Source organism: Engystomops pustulosus, chromosome 9, assembly GCF_040894005.1.
Source record: "Engystomops pustulosus chromosome 9, aEngPut4.maternal, whole genome shotgun sequence".
NCBI classification, from domain to species: Eukaryota; Metazoa; Chordata; class Amphibia; order Anura; family Leptodactylidae; genus Engystomops; species Engystomops pustulosus.
This window is the reverse complement of record NC_092419.1, coordinates 75,847,784-75,869,233: the sequence shown is the minus strand read 5'-3', so window position 1 is coordinate 75,869,233 and position 21,450 is coordinate 75,847,784. Positions and strand designations below refer to the sequence as shown.

Below are 21,450 nucleotides of genomic sequence, written 5' to 3'. Positions count from 1 at the left end.
TGACCTCCCCCTCAAGAATTTTCAGTTTATCTCTAAAGGCCTCCTCTCTCCCATACAATTTTTTTTTTAATGCAGCAATTTCTTTGCATAAAAAATTTTTTAAATGTAATTTGAGGGCCTCCCAGACTATATTAATCGGTGCTGAATCTAGGTTAACCTCTATAAAAAATTCAATCTCCCTTCTTGTTGCTTCCAAGGGGTCTAACAGGGTTAACCAATGCGGATTCAGTTTCCAATGATTAGTTCGCTCTCTTCTTTGCCCTAGGCAAAATTGAAGAGAGATTGGAGAGTGGTCTGATACCGCTCTATTCCCATATTTCATTTTTACAATATACTGAAAAAACCTTGTTTTATGTGAGGCACTATAACATGAAAATGCGAGAGTCCTACCTCCCAGCTCCCTCCAAACATCCAACAGACCCATCTCACCACAAAACTTATACAACTGGGTTGTATGTCCTAAGTTCCCCGGTTCACCACTAGGATTCCATTTATCCCTACTAGGTATCATAACTGAGTTAAAATCCCCCATAATTAATGCCGGACCGCTCTCATATTTGTCCAAGAAATTAAAGTATTTTTTTTAAATATCTAATTTAAATGGAGGTGGGACATATACAAACCCAAGGGAGCATCTGATACCCATTAGAACCCCATGTAAAAAAACAAATCTTCCCTCTTTGTCAATCATTTTGTCCAAGACTTTAAAGTCAGTAGCATTATGTATAAGAACTGATACCCCTCTGGAATAGTTTGAAAATACAGAATGAAATTCTTGTATACACCACTTCTTTCTTAAGCAACTCACGGTCTCCTTTGTCAGATGTGTTTCCAGGAGAACCACGATCGCTGGCAACCGTCTCTTAATTAAGTCAAAAATAATACATCTTTTATTCCGATTGTTTAGTCCTCTTACATTCCAAGATACCAAGTTAATCCCCATGCAGTTTTAACAAAAAGAGAAGAAAAAAAAAAAAAAACCCACAAACACCTTGCCCCACCCTCTCCCCCGTCGTGGAGGAATTTGTTCATATTATCCCCTTCTGCCTTTTCTGGAATCCCTATTAACCGTAGGTTATTCCTTCTAGATCGATTCTCTAAATCTGCAATTTTCTCTCTCAACTCTTTGTTCTCAGACTTGATTCTATCGTATGTCTTTTTCAGGGAGAGAAAGTCTTTCTCAACTTTTTGGATTCTTCCATCTGAGATTCTTTGCAATTCTTTATCCTTAGAAACATCCTCTCTCAATAATGATATATCACTTCTGACTGCCCCTATTTGCTTAGACAGATCACCTATGGTGTTTTGACACCCTTCTATTGACTGGTTACACATCTTAACTGATGATAAGATCTCATTTAACACATCCTCATTTTTTTCTCTACCCCCTCCGGCTTCCTCTTCCTCTAAATCCAATGGAGTGTATCTTGATCCCTTAGTTTTAATACCCTGTTCACTCTCCTGACTGGCCCCTTTCCCGAGACCTTTCCCGAGACCTCTGGCGAGAGCGGTGATCTCACTCGACGCGGTTAAAGCCTTTGACCGCGTCGAGTGGGACTACATTTGGGAAGTCCTGGTAAAGATGCGATTTGGGAAGCAGTTTGTTGCATGGATAAAACTGCTTTATAACAGGGCCTCTGCTAGAGTCAGCATAGATGGTAAAGCATCAGCAGCATGGCAGCTATACAGGGGAACTAGGCAGGGGTGCCCTTTGTCACCCCTACTATTTGCAGTGGCATTAGAACCATTAGCATGTTGCATCAGGGCCTCCAAAGGGCTAAAGGGATTTGTTTGGGGACAAAAGGAAGTAAGGCTCCTATTGTATGCTGATGATTTGCTCCTATTCTTGGATAATGCGGAAAAAGGCTTAAAAGTAGTAATAGAGCTAATAGAAACATTTGGAAGACTCTCAGGAATCAAAATAAATTGGGGGAAGTCCTCATATTTACCACTTGAGACTATACCATCGGTAAACACTGTAGAGAATCTTCCTGTGGTAGGAAAGATGCGGTATTTGGGAATTATGGTTAGTAAAGATCCCAAAGACTATGTGGAGCTTAACGTTAAACCACTAATCTCAAAAATAAGGAAAAGGATATCAACTTGGAAAAAAATGAATCTCTCGTTGGCTGCGAGGACAGTAGTTTTTAAAATGATGATATTGCCACAAATGTTGTTTTTCTTTCAGAACTGCCCAGTGGTTCTTCACAAAAAAAATTTCGGGACGTTGAATTCTCTTTTGCGTGATTTTATATGGAATGGGAAAGGGGCACGTATAAAGCAAGAGAAACTGTATACACGGATAGAAAAGGGGGGACTAGCAATCCCTGACCTTCTGAGCTACTTTTTGGCAGCACAATGGGTAAATAGTAATGACTGGGATAGGGGAATAGTAAGTTATATAATAGGGAGTAGATATGATTTTGCTAAAATCTATGACATATGGGGAATATTGGAAACGGGGGTCTTTCACTTGGTAGAATTTAAAGCCCGATTTCCTAGCTGTGCTTTAATGCAGTGGGTATGGGAAAGGACCAAATCAAAAATAGGGTGTAAAGGTTATTTAAGGTTTTCACCGTTGTGGGGATTCAAAAAGTGTATGGTAGTCCCAACAGGCCAAACGAGGGTTCTAATAGAGAGGGGGTTACTATTTATGCACCAGGTTATGATACAGGGGACCTTGAAGTTTTATGATGATCTAGCTGCAGATTTCGGTCTGGAGTCAAAGGATTGGTTTTTTATGCCCAACTGAGGAAAGCCTTCAGTGTGAAGCAAAGGGGAGACTACATGGGGGAGGTGCCACATCCAATAGAAGCATTGTGTTCTCGGCATCTTAGGAAAAAAGGTTTAATGTCCAAGGTATACAAGGTACTTGTAACAGATGAGAATATCCCTCCTGTAAAGAAATGTTATGAGAAATGGAAGAAGGATGTACCGGACTTAACAGTGGCAGAGTGGGTGGATCTACTGGGAACAATTAATAAAATTACAAAAAATTTCTCCTACACTGTTTTACAATTGTATATAATACATAGAGTACATTACACACCAAAAAGATTGAACCAATTTGGGAATAAGAAGGAAGAAAAATGTCCCAGGTGTGACCTGTTCGATGCAGATCTCGTACACATGCTTTGGCATTGTCCAAAGCTTTATCGTTACTGGTTAGGAGTAGTAGATAGACTGCAGTCAATATTTAAGTGTGACATTCCATGGAATATTCAGGTGTGTGTATTGGGCTCAAGAATGGGTATTTTGGGACCACTAAGTCATACCAATTATGTATTAAAAGGTCTTTTCTTAGCAAGGAAGTTAATTTTATACTTATGGAAGAACAGGGAACCACCCAAGGTAAAGGAATGGGAAGTAAGGTTGGATCTTTTATGTTATGTAGAGCGACAGGAGGCACTGGAGAAAGGTAATAAACCAGAAAAAGTCTGAGAGGAATGGATAAAAAGACCATGATAAACCACAGTATGTTGTCTTTTTTGCTTTAATATGGTTTTGTATTTATGATAGAGCGATATACTGATGGAAAGGTAATATGTCTTGTAACTACCTGTAATGCTTTTTTTATTATAATAAATGTTTATTAAAAAAAAAAAAATTAACCCATTGTGAAGATGCAAATTTTATTGTTCAATTAATAGTTTTATTTATTTTTTTACCCTCATTAAACGCTCAAAGGGTTAACAAGCTTCCCAAAGGCTGTTTTGAATTTTTTGAGTGGTGCAGTTTCTGAAATTGGGCACTTTTTTTTTTGGGGGGGGGGGGGTTCTATCTTTATATAGGCCTTATAAAGTCACTTCGAACTAAATTAATACATGCCAGAAATAGGCTTTGTTTCCCTATAAAATGTATTAGTCACTATCAAATCTTTAATTGGGCATTAAAGCAATTAACCTTGACCTGAGTGAGTCCAATTAGGTCTTCCTTCCAGCTTTACTGAGGTCTGGAAGGCATCAAATCCAGGGTCACATCTCTTCCTCACAAGCAGGGCCGCATCTGCCATGAGGCCGGATGAAAATCCCGCCTCAGGCGGCAGATTGCTGAGCCCTTTAAGAGGCGGCACATAGACCAATCGCCGCTCACCTAATGGTCATGATCACATCATCAGTATCACAGACGCTCGGTCCCGGACCGTGTCGCCGGCGGCCGCGGCTAGCTGTCAGCAGAGAACAGCAGTCTCCACCCACAAGGCCCATCCGTCCTCATGTTCCTGCCCCTGTGCAGAATGATATGCAGCCCGGCAGAGCATCAAACCCCTCCACCACCGCCGCCCATGCCGCCGGTCCCGCCCCTGGCATCCGCTGTCGGAGAGGCGGAGGTTTATTCCACATAGGCTGCTGGGCGCCCGGGCACTCCCACGCACACACAACCCCTCCCCCCCTTGCAGAGAGGTGGAGGGAGCATAGTCTGTCCCTGCCCAGGCCCCCAGTGATGTTCCCCCTCATCCGTTCCCGCCCGGACCTCTGCCCACCTAGTTTGGCCGCTGTCTGGTCACATGACCCGACCCGCCGGGCAACATCTATGATGACGAGTGGAGCGTGGTGCGGACGAAGACTACCAAGTCTGGTAAGTATATATACTGTATATATGTACGTGTGTTTATACTGTGTATATGCTGTACGTGTGTATACTATATATAATTGTGTATGATGTCTATATACTGTATATATGAGTATGTTCTGTATGTGCAAGTATATAATGTATGTGTGTATATTCTATTTGTATGTATATGCAGTGTTTACATGGTGTGTTTATACTGTAGGTATATATGTTTGTATATAGGGTGTGTATATACTGTATGTCTATGTATATATTGTGTTTCTAATGTACATGTACTATATAGAATGTGTGTATATACAGAATGTATGTTTGTATATAAGGTGTATATATACTGTATGTATGTTTGTATATATGGTGTGTGTATATAATGTATGTCTATGTATATAATGTGTTTATAATGTACATGTACTATATAAAATGTGTGTATATACTGTATGTTTGTATATAGGGTGTGTCCTGCATGTAAATACTGTCTATGGTGGGGATCCTGCCTATGCATACTATCTATGGGGGTCTTGTCTGTATATACACTATCTGTGAGGGACGCCTGCCTGTTTATTCTATCTATGGGGATCTTGCCTGTATATACTATATGTGGTGGTGATCCTGCCTGTTTATTCTATCTATGGGGATCTTGCCTGTATATACTATCTATGGGGGATCTTGCCCGTATATACTATATGTGGTGGTGATCCTGCCTGTATATACTATCTATGAGGGGCGCCTGCCTGTATATACTATCTATGAGGGGCGCCTGCCTGTATATACTATCTATGAGGGGCGCCTGCCTGTATATACTATCTATGAGGGGCGCCTGCCTGTATATACTATCTATTAAATCTCATTGGGACTCAACCGTGTCTTTTTACCGTCCTACATCTTTATTGAAATGGCTATTGGCTAATGCTAATGGTAGACCCTTGGTCCGTGGTTTCACAGTCTCCTCCAGCATTGCCTTTTGGATCTCTATTTCTGAATCCAATTACACTTCTAAACCTTCCTGATACTTTGCTGCCTTAGGAAAAAATTTAAATGCTGACCCTCTGTGACTGACACTACACGTGCTAAGAGGCAGTAGTCATTCACGTCGCCCTCATTTCCCGATTCTACTAGTGACCAGATATGGTCAAGGATGTACGGGCTCCTGGACTTCCTGTGCCCGAAACAAGCCATCTCGCCTTAAACCTGCTGGTCTTCTTCTACCGTTACCGATACCCAGCTGCCCGTGGACTCACTTGGCAATCACTTTATCACAAATCTTCTATCTTCTGGGTGGTTACCGACTGCTTCTCCAAGATATCCCACTTTGTTCCTCTGCCAGGACTGCAGTTGGCTCCATGCCTTGCCAGCTTGTTCTTCCTGTACATCTTCCAGCTTCATGGACTTCCCTAGCACATTGTCTTGGACCGTGGGGTCCAGTTTGTTTCCTGTTTTTGGCGATCCCTTGAGGTCAACTACAAGTGAAGCTGGATTTCTCATCTGCATACCATCCTTAGTCCAACAGACAAGTTGAGAAGGTTAATCAGATCCCAGGCTGCTATCTCTGCCAGGACGACTGGTCCACCCTGCTACCATGGGTGGGCTTCTCCTACTATTCTCTGGACTCTGAATCTGCCAGCTCCGCTCCATTTTTTATTGAATATGGACAATATCCTTGTCCACCTCTCGCTCTTGTCGAGAGCTCTGATGTTCCTGCCATAGAGGAAATGGTACAAGATCTCAAAGTCATCTGGGAGTCATCCAGGAATCCACCCGCACTAAAATCCAGACAGACAAAAAGCGCATGTTTCCTCCAGTCTTCTCCCGAGGTGACAAAGTATGTCTGTCTTCTAGGTAGGTCTGTTTGAAGATTCCCAGCTATAAACTTGGTGCTCGATTCTTGGGTCCATTTGAAGTACCCAAGAAGTAATCCTGTGGCATACAAGCTGCACCTTCCTCCCACCATGCCTATCACAAACTCCTTCCATGTCTCCCTCCTGAAGCCAGTCATCTTGAACTGCTTCTCCTAACAGGTACTTCCTCCTGCTCCTGAGGCTGATGCCTGATGTATATGAAGTAAAAGAAGTTGGGTAAAAGAAGGTTGTACTGTCACAGATGCTCCCACAACCCATATCTCGGGTTAGGGGCTCACCCGTGCCCTTCTGTATATGCCAGCGCTCGAGCTGCTTACCTCTCCCCACTCCTGATCCCCATCCTAGGGGCATGCGTCTCCTAGGGCGCCTGCGTGCTGGCTTCAGAAAGGGCCGGCGCACCATTAATTTCCCAGAATTCTATATAAACCTGCCTGTCCCTGCTGGATCTTCGTGCCCTGTGCCCCAGAGAAAGCTGTGTTCCATGCTCTGTGCTGTTATTGTGATTTTCCTTTGTAACCCCAGTTCCGTTCCTGATTACCCTCCTCCGCGGCCTGCCTTGGCCTAATGCCTTGACTATGATTCTGCTTAACGTCTTTGTACCTTGCCTTGGCTGCCACCGTGGACAAGGTTGCACATGTACCTGCTGGTACCGCAGCAAGTCCAACCCGCTCTGTGGCGGGCTCTGGTGGAAACCGGGTGTCACTTAGATTAAGGTCCCAGGTGTCGGCTTACATCTTCGTCCGCGGATCCACTACCCCAAAAGCCTGACACCAAGCGGGAAAGAAATTCCAAATGCAGTGAAAATGGTAAAAAAAAATACATTTGTGCCATTTTCTTGTGGGCTCGGATTTTATGGCTTTCACTGTGCGGCCCAAATTACACGTCTCCTTCATTCATTGGGGCGGTGCGATCACAGGGATGCCAAATTTATAAAGGTATTTTGTTATGTTTTCATACATTTACAAAAATTAAAAACTCCTTTACAAAAGAAAATTCTTCATTTTGCCATCTTCTCATACTTCAGTGTATGGAGCTGCGGGGGGTGTCATTTTTTGCCTTGCAATCACTTTTTATTGAATTTTTTATATTTTTCAAAATGCCAAAAACCGCTGGGAACAAACATTTATTATATTTTGTTAGATTGGACATTTTGGGGCATGGCAACACCTTACATGTGTATGATGTTTACTGTTTATTTAGATTAATATCAGTTCTAGGGAAATGGGGTGAGCCCTCTCCATACAACGGAAGCCATTTGTGATATAAAGATACGTTGGTAAGGGGTTAATTAAATGGACACTGCAGAGCCCCCCCTTTAAAGAAAAGGCCACTGCAAAGCTTAATCCCCCGTCACTCCCTCCCGTATTAATGAAATATCCAGAGAAGTGCGTGACGTCATAATGTTTGCCCCCTCCGTCAACCAGCAGGCGCTGCCACACTAGGTGACTTTCTCAAGTCACCTCATGGGTGATGCGCCCTTGGACAGAAGCATCCATGTTTTATACTTATGCTCCATGCCTCAGACAAATCGGGGCTCCACAGACCGAAAAAGATGCGCATCCCGTCTCAGGAAGAATCAATCACCAGATTGGAAAGTCCCAGGAAGGGCAATGCAAATTGAGGTGAAACCCCACCTGATGGACACCCCACCCCCTCGAAGGGAAAGGAGAAAAGACCTCTTACATCCCATCCATGTGGAGACAAGAAGAAACTGGCGGGAGGTTATATAAGGACAGTGCCATCCTACAGAGAAGCTCTAAACATCGGCAGAAGTCACACTGCTCCACTTCACTTTTAGTGGGAAGGAGGAGGCACCAGGCACTGTATAAGGATGAAGTAGGATACATCTGTGCCCTGTGTTGTATCCTGCCACGTTGTTGTCCTTACAATATAGGGTATAAACGAGGTCTTAATTCAGCCTAAAGTTGTTGGTACTATAAGGGTGCTTTTAATATCTCATAATATTACAGTATTCTTTTCAATTCACTTATCAAGTAAGCATCACACCAGCATTACTTTTCTATTTTAACTTGAGATCACCTCCTTTATCCAATGAAGCTGTTTTGTTATATATTTTTAATGGTTGCTGATACATTGCTCTCAGGACACTAGTCTTTTCTGTTTATGTCTTTCAGTGTATGTTTCACATAGCATATTTTACCAGCAGGCATGTATTGCTGGCCTCTAGGTAAGTATGGATCACTAACATATAGATGTATTACAACATACTGTACATTGATCAGAAAACAAACTCTTCAAACCAGGTAAAAACAGCTAAAAATAAATTGGTGAAGTATGCTGACACCTACTGGTTGTCTTGCTTATCACTTTTCAAAACTGAGACTACTGAACCAACCAATATTCCTGGAAAACCCACAGGGAGCTGGGGTTAGGATGGGACCCTGCTCCTGGTCCCTTTTCCTCCACTTCTGGTTTTCAGGCCTGTGCCTGGCCAAAATGGGATGATTTTGATTAGGTAATTTATCTTATCGCGTGTCGATGCAATGCACCATATATAGGCAGAACGACCCAAATCCTACACTGACGTTAAACCAACATGAGGCCACATGCACATGACTGTATATTTTTTTCCTGTTTAGTATATACAGCTTTTTGGCTGTAAACGTAGGACATTTTTCACCCATATGAGCACACATGGCACCGTATCCGTATAAAATACTGTAGGCTGACAAATTATGTCAGGCTGAATATGTTGTGCATATGTAGCACAACTGTATGCAGCACATATGGAACCCGTATTTTATACGTTTCCATAGACAACTATGGGGCGTACGGAGCGGAAAAACATCAGAAAATACTCTATATTTTATTACCGTATATTCCGGCGTATAAGACGACCTGGTGTATAAGACGACCCCCTACTTTCCTGTTTAAAATATAGAGTTTAAGATATATTCGCCGTATAAGACTACCCCTTTTTCAACGCATACAAAACACCGGTAAAATTTTTTTTAAAAAAACAGATTTGAAATTAACATGGTCCTTTTTTTTAATGTAAATTCTTATGACATGCAGGTATATAGCAGGAAAACTGTCGCTCATAAACATAAGGCATACAACAACAACATTACCATTACAGCACAGCCCCCAGTAGTATACAGCACAGCCCCCAGTAGTATACAGCACAGCCCCCAGTAGTATATAGCACAGCCCCCAGTAGTATACAGCCAGCCCAGCATTAATAGAAAATAATAAACTTATATACTCACCCTCCGGTGGCCCCAACCTGCAGCGCTGCTCCCCCGATGTCCGCGTGGGTCCTCTTCTGGCTTCAGCGCCCGTCTTCTGTCTTCACTAACTTCGTGCCGGGCACCTCCATTGTTCTCCCCTGGACGGCGCCTAGTATGACGCGCCGCTGCTGACGTCATACTAGGCGCCGCCCCGGGGAAAAGCATGGCGGCGCCCAGCAGAAGAAAGAAGACTGCGCAGAAGACGATCCGCACGGACATCGGGGCCAACGGAGGGTGAGTATGCGCCCCGATGTCTTTTTGAGGCTGCCGGCAGCTTTTTGAGGCTGCCGGCAGCCATCGCTGTGCAAACACCCGCGATCGGTGCTAGCACCGATCGCGGGTGTTACCGGTAAGCCTTTGCTGCAATATGCAGCAAAGATTTACCGGCTATGGAGAGGGCTGAGCCCGTGAGCCCTCTCCATGCACCGGGACCCGCCGTATAAGACTATTACCAGCGTATAAGACGACCCCAGAGAAGACAGAAGATTTTTCTGTCTTCAAAAGTCGTCTTATACGCCGGTATATACGGTACGTCTCACTTACAGTGTGGTATAATAATTCTTTATTTATTCTATATTTTTCAATTGCGTTTTCAATGCAATTTCAATGCGTTTTTCACGCGCAGAAAATGCGTGAAATGGACTCAGGACTGAGCTCTATCTTTTCTATGGCAATTCATGCGTGAAAAACGCATTGCACTTGCAAGTGTCTCAGAGTGTGATGCGTTTTTGATGCATCTCCATAGACTTGTATGGTGCGTTTTTCAAGCGCGTGACTTGCAAAAGTAGAGCATGTCGAGATTAAAACGTGCGTGTGTGCGTGAAAAAAAATGCAAGTCTGAAAAGACCCATTGGTTACAATGGGTCAGAGTGCAATGCAAGTTCTGCGCGTCAAAAGCACGCGCAGAAAACGTGCGTGAAAAACGCAAGTGTGAAAGGGGCCTAATACATAAAAATGTAGATTTTCGAACTGAGAACACTCAGCGGGTCTCAAGGAACTCGCAAGGATCATTCTCAACCATCTCTCCTATATCCATGGGTGACAACTGTCTTTTCTCTTTTTTTAATAATTCACTTCCTTTCAGTAAACATTAACCCTATACTGGATCTTTCTACTATGTTGATAAGGTTCAGTCATTTCCTCACTGATAAAAAGTATTCGCACTCAACATAACATATCTGAGCCTTATGAAATACTTTCCACAACTGAAGCATGAGTAAATTGCATTTGAGCTCCACATTACATTTGTGTGAACAACATAATATTAATAATTCCTTTTGAGTTCATTTAGATTTATTTCCAGTGATAGATACAGTAAATTGAGAGAACTCTGGTGCCACCTACTGATCACCAGAGAATTCTAAATTTCAAATACTTAAAGCCAGGGGTCCCCAAACTACGTCCCGCGGACTGTTTCTATCTGCCTCCCGTCTCTTGGAGCGCCAGTGACGGGCCCCCACCCGTCACAGTATAGTGCTCGATAAGGCCAGAAACACCCGCTCGAGCACTATCACTGCAGGTGGAGCGATGTGGACGGAAGACAACCCCTGCGCACATCGCTCTTTGAACCTGTATGCGCAGCCGTGCACCGCTTTCTGTCCGGCACCAGCAAGAAGAAAGAATATGCAAGAGTACAGGATTTTTCTTTTTTAAACGGCAGTAAAAAGATTGTGGCAGCTGGAAATAATAAATTATGAGGGCCAGCATATGAAATAATGGTGGAGGGGCAGCATAGGAAATAAATAATGGTGAGGGGCAACATAGGAAATAATTAATGGTGAGGGGCAGCAAAGGAAATAATTACTTGTGGGAGGGCATAGGAAATAATTACTTACGAGGGGCAGTGTAGTAGTTAATGAGGGGGAGGCAGCATCTCCAATAATTAATGGAGAGAGGTCCCAGTATATTTAATAATGAATTGACCCAATTAACAACCTGGCCCTTCAAAAATCTAGAACTTATTTTTCCACATAAAGAGCTGTGTGACAGCTTATTTTCTGCGTAACAAATTGCACTGCATAGTGACAGTATTTAATATTCTATGTTGTGTACTGGGAAGCAGGAAAAAACATTCCTAATGCAGTGAAAATGGTGAAAAACAGCATTTGCAACATTTTCTTGTGGGTTTGGACTTTACAGCTTTCACTGTGCGCCCCAAATTTTTTGGGGGGATTTTGACATCTTCTGGCTGCAATAACTTTTTCATAGTTGTGGGTGGTTTCATTTTTGGCGACTTTTGATGGCGTTTTCATTGCTATCATTTTTAGGGCTGGGCAACCTTTTGACTTTGGGAGCCATTTTCCGTTAAGGGGTTAAACGCAGTGGAAAACATAGATTGGGCATTTTCGGATGCAGCGTTACCCAATGTGTTTATGGTTTTTGCTGTTTAATATTTATATTAGTTTTAAGGGAACTATTTTTCAGACTCCCTAGGGTACTTTAACCCTAGGTTGTCTGATCGATCCTATCATATACTGCCATACTACAATATGGCAGTATATGGGGATTTTCCTCATTCATTACAATGTGCAACTAACACATTGTAATGAATGGGTTAAAACGAGAGCCTCGAGGCTCCAGAAGACCCGAGGCTGTCATGGCGATGGATCGCCGCTCCCCAATGACATCATGGCACTGCTACTGGCAGCGATCATCGGGAGATATTCAGCAGGCAATATGCAGCAAACACTTACTGGCTATGGAGGGGGCTCAGCACAGCAGTTAACCTGCTTTTGGGGGGGGGGGGGTCTTTCCCCCACGAACGGCCCCCTCGCGCTGTCTTCGGGAGGCGCCGATTGTTGCTATAGCAGCCCTGGGGTCCGAATAGGACCCCAGAGGTGCCCGCTGGCAGCGCCTGAATGATGGAGTCGATTATGTCATCTTAAAAGCAGTGTCAGCATGTGCATATGTTGACATTCTAATACCCTGCAATATATCAGTACTGCAGAGTATTATGAACAAGCAAATGCATAACAAATTGCAAGATGGGTTCTCTATCTTTAGGAAATGTGTAAATGTTAGGGCTAAATGAACGTATAACCAACAAAATTTGACCATTCTAAATTTCACCTCCATTGTGAGTCAATTACTATGAAGATCAAGGGGGTTCACGATCTTCGTTAAAACCGCATTTATCCCCAGAATAGTCAATTCTAAAAATACAGAAAAATCGATATTGGATTTGTAAGCCCTATGACCTCAAAATAAATTATCCAGACATTTCCAAGATTATGAAAATGTAAAGTAGACATATCGGAAATGTTATTCAGCAACTTATTTAGGTGGTAAATCTATCCCTGAAAATGCAATGATTTAGAATTTAAAAAAAATAAATAATCAAGCGACAAGTCAGAATCCAAAAAAAATGGGTCTGAGCCCTAAGCTATAAAATGGCTGTGTCCTTAAGGGGTTAAGCACAGTTTTCTTTGTCATGACCCATCAGTGGGTCTGTTGGGCAACTAAGAATAGAGAAGTTTCATGTGTATTAGTAGTCTTAAGACTTTTTTCAACATGTAAATCTGCATGTGCCAGCATCTATAATGCTTTTAGACACATTATTGCAACCTCTGCATGAAGGCACACTTTACCATAATGGTAAATAAAAACACAAGACAACCAATTATGTTCCACATTTATTACAGCAGGAACCTCAACTGCACATAAAGGAACAGTGAGGTTTCATACAAGGTATATACAAAGCAAACGCTTGTTAGAAGTACTCGAGCAAGTCAAATAATTGTGGCCAATCTATTGGTTCTTCCATTCCTTTGGAGTAACTTTGCCAATTGGAGATAGATTCCAGCAAATTCCTGTTTGTGTGATGACCTAAAAATAAGAACACAGTCAGCTTCCATCAAGCAATAAGGAGATTATAATGATCTGTACCTCCATGTTAAAGATATTAGGGATAGCATCATACAGGAACCTGTCATGTTGTGCAATCAGTCTCATCTACCAGATCCAAGTTAAAGTAAAATGAGTTGAGCAGATGGGATTGAGGAGGAAAAAATAAAAATTAACGACACTTTGTAATTGAAGTCTTACTCGGTCTATTCTTAGGAATCAAATACATACATAAGAAATATATCATCCTTTCCATGGCAACTAATACTTTTATAATGTCATTGGATATTTATCAGCCATTTCTAGGTACAGACAGTCCTCAGGCTAGATACAACATGAGTTCCTTGGGTTTGTACCCAAGTTGAATTTGTATGCCAGTTGGAACTGTATATTTTATCATTGTAGCTCCAGACAATTTTTTTGTTGTCCCAGTGACATTTGGATTTTCTAAATTCCTTGCTGTAGTGGCACTAAGGATCATCAATAACGATTCATTACAGACACCTTACAGCTGATCATTGCAGCCTGGGACTATAGTAACATCCAGAGAGCTTCACCAGAGGTCACAGTGGGCAGAGATCTGTTTGTAACTAGGTGTCTTCTGTAAGTCGGGTGTCCACCAGTAGGGGACAGTCTGTACCAGGTTACTACATACACAAAATTACAGTCAACATAAGGTACAAAGTGCAGTGTTTTTATGACCCCTGTGAAGTTGCAATGTCAATAGGTAAACCAGAGTTATATGAAAGGCAGCGTATACCAGGGTTACAGACGGCATATACTCAAACCAATGCTTTATTACACAGTTAATATGACATGTCTTACAAAATGCATTTCGATTGTAAAATTGTATCCTCTAGTGTCAGTTTAAACATAGGTAAAAGGTTACACAGCTTTGCAGGGCAAATATCCAACACAGCTCTGCAGATCTGAAAGAATTGAACTGCTGACAGATGCCACTTGAGGATGAAAATGCATTAGATTTCCAATAGCTTTCACATCAAAGTTTCCAAGGATTATTTCTGAATACACATTAATTCTTCTATGCAGATCAAGTGGGGGACAAAAGTTCTGTATACCAGTTACTGCAGAGAAGCTGCCCTGCACCTGAGAGATTAGCTGCAAAAGTGCAGATTTCTGAGCCCGAGGGGAGGATCACATTGATGTTAAAAAAAAAAAAACAATGATTTTTTACTGTAGCCATTTTGGCTTAGAGACATTTTTTTTATGTTCCTGGCTTCAATTTTTTTTCACTGATGGCTTACTGAACCATTTTTTCCACTGATCTAATGCTGAAGTGTGAAAAACCACACTGAAAAGAGGCATCACTGAAGCCAGAAAGAAAAATCTGTACACACCCATAAGCCAAAATGGGTTCAGTGAAAAATCACTAATGTGAAAAAAGCAAAATTTCACATTTACCTTCAAGAGAACCCATCATGCAAAATAACCCCTCTAATCTTAATAGATTTTCATAAACTACCATTAGAGAGCATTGCCTCTATCCCTTCATTGTCCCTCTACATGCCTGTAAACCTAAGCAATGAGGTCCTAAAGCTGTATGCAAATGACCTGTGAAATGTCCAATGAAGCATTAGCATATTCAAGCTGTCCAGCTTATTCATGAGTGGGAGGTACAGCCACACCCCTAGTGCTTGACTGACAGCCTGTGTAACGCTGTGATGGCTGCTACATGTGCTTGCTGGTGGCCACACCCCCTGCAGTCTGTGTGTGTATAGGAGAGCTAAAACAGCCCCAGGATGCATCCATGTTATAGCAGAACATGTCAGGTACTTGTGTAGCTGATGTCTGTCTCTCACACGTGTATTAGGAGGCTGCAGCATGTCAGCAGATGCAGAACACACTAGCCATGCTTTACTATACATTACACACAGACATGAGGGAGGAGAGGGGAGGGGGAACAGTGGTGACATCACTGCCTCTGACCATGTGACCAGCCTCATTTACATGATAAAGAAATTATGATTTTACAATAATTAATGTATGAAATTACTAGATAAATGCTGGGGTGGATCATTGTGAGCTGCTCCAACAGGTAGTAGTGACAGGACAAGTGGCAGAGACCTGATGACAGGTGTTTTTTAACTTGTGACTTGCCACAGCACATCGCAAATATGTTTTCTGAGAAGCTTACTTCTAACAGTAGAGCTGAAAACTAGCTCAAGAAGCAGAAGGGTTTATAGATCTGCTTGCTCCATCCACCAATTACAAGCCTGAATGGAAAACTGCCAGCAAGTATAAAAAGGGTAGGAATAAAGACAATTGTTTTATGTATATATTTAACAAGGCTTTTGCCTGCATGTGCAGCCTGAACCTTCAAGCATTTATGGGACTGTGGACACAACCGTATGGGGGAGGAATGTACAGCCACAAGCTTGCGAGCGTACAGCACAGAGCAATATGGTGATGTACAGGTGCTGCTCAGCACACAGGGAAAAGCTAGGAAATGTCCTATATTTCCCCATGTTACAGCACCGTGGGACTCTATGGAGAGGGGACACCTCTCCTCTCCATGGCGCTAGACTTTCATCAAAACCCAACAGCAGTGATGGTGATCCTTTTAGAGACAGAATGGGTGCCACCTTTGCCCAACAGGATTTACATCATTGCCTCTTCTCACATGACATTTTAATATCCATTCAAACTAGTCTAGATTGTTTTATTACTTGCTACCATCCAAATGTGTTTTCTTAAAGCAGTACAGAACTTTCTAAACAGTGATGTTGTTCAAGGTGGACTGACCAGAAGGGGACACTTCAAGGGCATGCTCACACATGAAGCCATTACTACTGCATGGCTATTTGTCTCAACCCAGCATTGTTAAGTGCATTCCACTGAAACCTTAAAAAAGTAGGGGGAACAGGGCACTTTTGAAACTATGCAACGCTACTGCAAATGTCCAATCACAAATAAATGTAAATGAATGAAGTATTTGTGGCATTATCCCTGAAGACTACACACTACTTCTATTTACCACCTGGTCACAAGCCATACTTACATATCCCCAGATAGAAACACAGAAAACAGCTCCAGAGGCCAGAATGAGGTTTCCATACTTGTCATGAAAATCAGGAACAGCCTTGTGGTGGGTCTGCCTGGAGACGGATCTCTGCACGCCACGGGCTACGAGAGGATGCAAAGGTATCATTACTACAGTCACCTGTCATCCATGTACTGGTCAATACCCACAGTGGGGCCCCATCTCTCATATATATATTATATAATGCCTCATGTATTCAGCAATGTATCATTAGAGACATTTTCTCATCAAATCTGAAGACAGCAGAGAGATTGTTACGGACTAGACCTGTAACGCAGGTCTGCACCACTAGGGGAAGGGCAGAAAGGTGACAGGGTCACACACAGGTCACAGCCACCTACTGCAGGTTATCAGGACTGGGGGTACAGACATTATATACTACACCGCTATTACATGCACACCACAGCCCTCACTGAGCTCTTAGAACAGCGGAGAGGGGCCACCTCCCTGCCCGGGTCATACCTCACACCCGTCCGTCATTCCCCCTCACACTTCACAGGGATATGAAGATGCCATGTGCATGAGGCACAAAAGCCACTTACCGGCCAGAGACAGCGCGGACCTCGCCAAAGGAAACATCTCTCTTCCTTTCTCTATACCCTTGAAGCAAATGAAGGAAATCAAAATGGCCGTTCAGGATATCCTGTCAGAGCCACGCCTCTATCATGACGTCTGCTGCACCGTACGTGACGGCCGGCATGTGTGCATTGCATGCCGGGACTTGTAGTCCCGTTTTACACTTCTGATATAAGGTTTATATTTACTGTGAAAATACCGTGCAGAATAGTGTGGAGGAATTGCAGAACTTTATAGCAGTATATATCCATTTCTGTGCATGGGTTGTATATACATAACAAACCTGCCATCATGACCCCTCACACGACCTTCACCTCAGCATAACACACAGGCTTTCTTCACTATTCAAATTTTCAATACAATGTACTGGAAACCTGAGGAAAAAAAGTGCATGGAAATTAAAAAAAAAAAACACATTTGCAACATTTTCTTGTGAGCTCTGTCTTTACAGCTTTCATTCAGTGTCCAAATGACACATCTTCTTTATTCTTTGGGTCAATACGATCACGGTAATACCAAATGTATATAGTTTTTATTAGGTTTTAGTAGATTTTAAAGAAATTTAATCCAGGAAGGGAGCGATGTTAGGTGCTGTGGTTCGACCACGGCACTTAACAGGTTAATTGCTACGTTTGATGCTAGCACAGACTGTGGCAGGAACAGGCGGGTGTTTATGGAGAGAGCTCAGACCATTTTCAGAAGTTTTCGGCGAGTCCCGCTTTTTTCTTTCTTCATTCATAATGCTATTACGTTCTGAACACATCAAGCTTTGCAGCTCCTTTTGTAATTTTTTAAATTATTTTTGCAAATGTATGAAAACATTCTAAACCTATACAAATTTGGTAAACCTGTAATTGCACCGACCAAAAGAATGAAGTATACGTGTCATTTGGGGCACACAGTGAAAGCCGTAAAATCCAAGCCCATAAGGAAATGTTGCAAATGCATTTTTTCACCATTTTCACTGCATTTGGAATTTTTCCTGATTCCCAGTATGCAGGATGGAATATTAAATACCGGCACTATGACACAGCTCTTTATAGATTTTTGAAGGTGGAAAATGGAAATCCAAAAGAAAAAAAATGGCCTGGTCATTAAGGGGTTAATAGATGTTACAAGGTGGTATGAAACACTAAACTACCAATCCATAAGGTGCTATGACATGTTCTCTGTAATGTGGTTGTCCAACTCAAAACTAGGTCCAAAAATCTATGTGAGCCTGGCCTAAAAAAAACACTGGGACATTCAGATGTTTGGCATTTCACTGACTTTTTGCATCTCTGGGCAACAGTTTTAGAAGTTTGTCGCATGGCCCATTTTAACCCTTAATTTCCATTTCACTCCCCACAATCAAAAATCTTTAACTTTTTTATTTTTTTACACGTAAAGAGCTCTGTGACGCCTTGTTTTCTGCATAACAAATTGTACTTCCTAGTGACTGTATTTATGCCGTGTACTAGGAAGCAAGCTGGAAAAAAATTCTGAATGCAAAGAAATTGGTGAAAAAAACCCCTTTTTATTGTTGGCTTGGATTTTACGGCTTTCATTATGCGCCCCAAATGACTTTTGGGGCGCCCTACTTTATTCTTCAAGTTGGTGCGATCACGAGGATACCAAATTTGTATAGGTTTTATAATGTTTTCATACTTTTAAAAAAATTAAGACCTCCTGTACAAAATAATTTTTTAGATTTTGCCATCTTCTGGCGCTAATAACTTTTTCAATACTTCGGTGTACGGAGCTGTGGGTGGTGTCAATTTTTGCGACTTTTGATGATGTTTTCATTGATATAATTTTTAGGGCTGTACGACCTTCTGATCACTTTTTATAGAATTTTTAATATTTTTCAAAATGGCAAAAAAAGTGTCATTTTCAAATTCGGGCGCTATTGTCCCGTTACAGGGTTAAATGCAAAAACGTTATTATATTTTGATAGATTGGGAAATGTGCAATTAGCACATAGTAATGAATGGGTTAAATCCAGACAGCCGTCTTCGGAAGACCCGAGGCTGTCATGGCAACTGATCGCCACTCCCCAATGACGTCATGGGGAGCAACGATCTCCAACAAGATGGCGGCGCCCATGCGTCGCCATCTTTTTGAAGCCGCTGTCAGCAAATACTTACCGGCTATGGAGAGGGCTCCATGCTCCCGCAGACGACCCGTGACGTGCTATTACGTAATGGGTCGTTAAAGGTGCACCAAAAACATAATGGTGTGCTCTGTCAGAGTAGTGCTTCTCCAGACTCTACACAGATCGATAAAAAACATTTTAATGTGTATGGGTACATTTAGTACTAAGGAAATCAGGGAGACAAACGAGAGGTGTAATACTGCCCTAAGAAACACGCTCACTTTAGCAAGCTCTTACAAAGCACAAATATAGCGTGTACATGGAGAAAGTAGTAGCGGTCCTTCAGCTAGCCGCTGTAGGCATCAGATGGATGCAGTAGAGATGTGGTGAAAACCAAGAAAATTTGCTGGTACGGCGCTGCTAAATATCACTCAGTGGATGAGGAAGGAAGCTTTATTATCCAAACAAGTAAACGCGTTTTGGCTGCGAAGCCCTTCTTCTAGTACAGTTGGAAATGTAGACGTAGGAGACAGCTGCTAGTCATGCAGCCCTCTTGATGACTTCATTCAGAGTGAACATCAGTCATTTTTCTTGGTTTTTACATCTCTACTGCACCTAAATGGGTACAGTTAAACAGGACACTGGGCTGTATGAATATTATAGGCCCTATATGTCTGGAATTCACTAATACATAGGGTACTAGAATCAAGCTTCTTGTGGAAATGGAGGATGCATCCCTTTGCCTGCTTTAAATTGGCGGTTTCAGGACCTTTGGAGGACCTTCAGAGGTCCTGAAATAGCTCTTTTGTACATTTGTGTATTGAGAGCAGGAACAGATGTATGAGGATTCCATGGGTGAAGGTACTTCTCAGTATAAAATATGTTGGGTGGTACCCTCGAAGGCTTGGGTCTTATTTACTGGATCTAAATAAATGATTCTGTATGCCATTGTAAAAAAAAAAAATGGGTGGCGCTATCTGTTTTTTTTGTTTTTTTTTTCATTTTGTGTGTAGGCTGCAGAAACATCATGTGATCCTTCTAGGGGTGGGGACCCACTAGTGCAGTGATGGCGAACCTATGACACGCGTGTCAGCACTGACACGCGTAGCCATTTTTGGTGACACGCGGCCGCCCAGCGCCCGCGGTCTGCCCCCCCTCCCTGTGTAATATGCTGTCCCTGTGTAATATGCTGTCCCTGTGTAATATGCTGTCCCTGTGTAATGTGCTGCCCCTGTGTTAATGTCCCGTCCCTGTGTTTCTGCCCCTGTGTTAATGTCCCGCCCCCGTCCCTGTGTTCCTGCCCCCTGCTTAACTGTCCGACGCCGCGTTGGTCCGCCCACCTTCTGCAACTCCTCCGGCTCCTCCAGGCTGCAATGCGCGCTGCTCGTCACGTGACTGAGGCGACCTGACGTCAGGTCACTTCAGTCACATGACCCGAGGCTCGCGGTGCAACCTGGAGGAGCCGAGCCGCCATTATCATCAGACCTGCAGTAAAGCTACAGGGAAGAAGACATCACTGGGTAAGTATGTAAGTTTATTATAATATTATATTTAAAGGGAGGCCACTAGGGGTATTTTTTGTAGTAAAGGGAGGCCGCTAGGGGTATTTTAGTAGTAAAAGGAGGGCGCTAGGGGTATTTTAGTAGTAAAGGGAGGCCGCCAGGGCTATTTTAGTAGTAAAGGGAGGCCGCCAGGGGTATTTTAGTAGTAAAGGGAGGCTGCTAGGGGTATTTTAGTAGTAAAGGGAGGCTGCTAGGGGTATTTTAGTAGTAAAGGGAGGCCGCTGGGGCATTTTATTAGGGAAGGAAGGCCGCTAGGGGCATTTTATTAGGGAATGAAGGCCGCTAGGTTCATTTTAATAATAAATGGAGGCCGCTGGGGTATTTTATTAGGGAAGGAAGGCCGCTGCTGGACATGTTATTAATAAGGGGAGGCCCCTGCTGGACATGTTATTAATAAGGGGAGGCCGCTGCTGGACATGTTATTAATAAGGGGAGGCCGCTGCTGGACATGTTATTAATAAGGGGTGGCCGCTGCTGGACATGTTATTAATAAGGGGAGGCCGCTGCTGGACATGTTATTAATAAGGGGAGGCCTCTGCTGGACATGTTATTAATAAGGGGAGGCCGCTGCTGGACATGTCATTACAAAATTAGTTTTTTTTTCTAAAGGTGACACAATACCCGAGTTATGCTCGTTTTTTTGGTGAATTTTGACACACCA

At 42.7% G+C, this 21,450-nt stretch overlaps 1 protein-coding gene across 1 annotated transcript; it reads right to left on the bottom strand.

Annotated features, from left to right (window-relative positions):
• Nucleotides 1-13,292: 13,292 nt before the first annotated feature.
• COX7B (cytochrome c oxidase subunit 7B) lies at nucleotides 13,293-17,266 on the bottom strand. The gene is made up of 3 exons (XM_072124738.1): nucleotides 17,120-17,266; nucleotides 16,536-16,660; nucleotides 13,293-13,498 (listed from the first exon to the last, which is right to left on the bottom strand). The coding sequence occupies exons 1-3, from the start codon at nucleotides 17,154-17,156 to the stop codon at nucleotides 13,421-13,423; spliced, it is 240 nt and encodes a 79-aa protein (XP_071980839.1). The 5' UTR covers nucleotides 17,157-17,266; the 3' UTR covers nucleotides 13,293-13,420.
• Nucleotides 17,267-21,450: the final 4,184 nt, after the last annotated feature.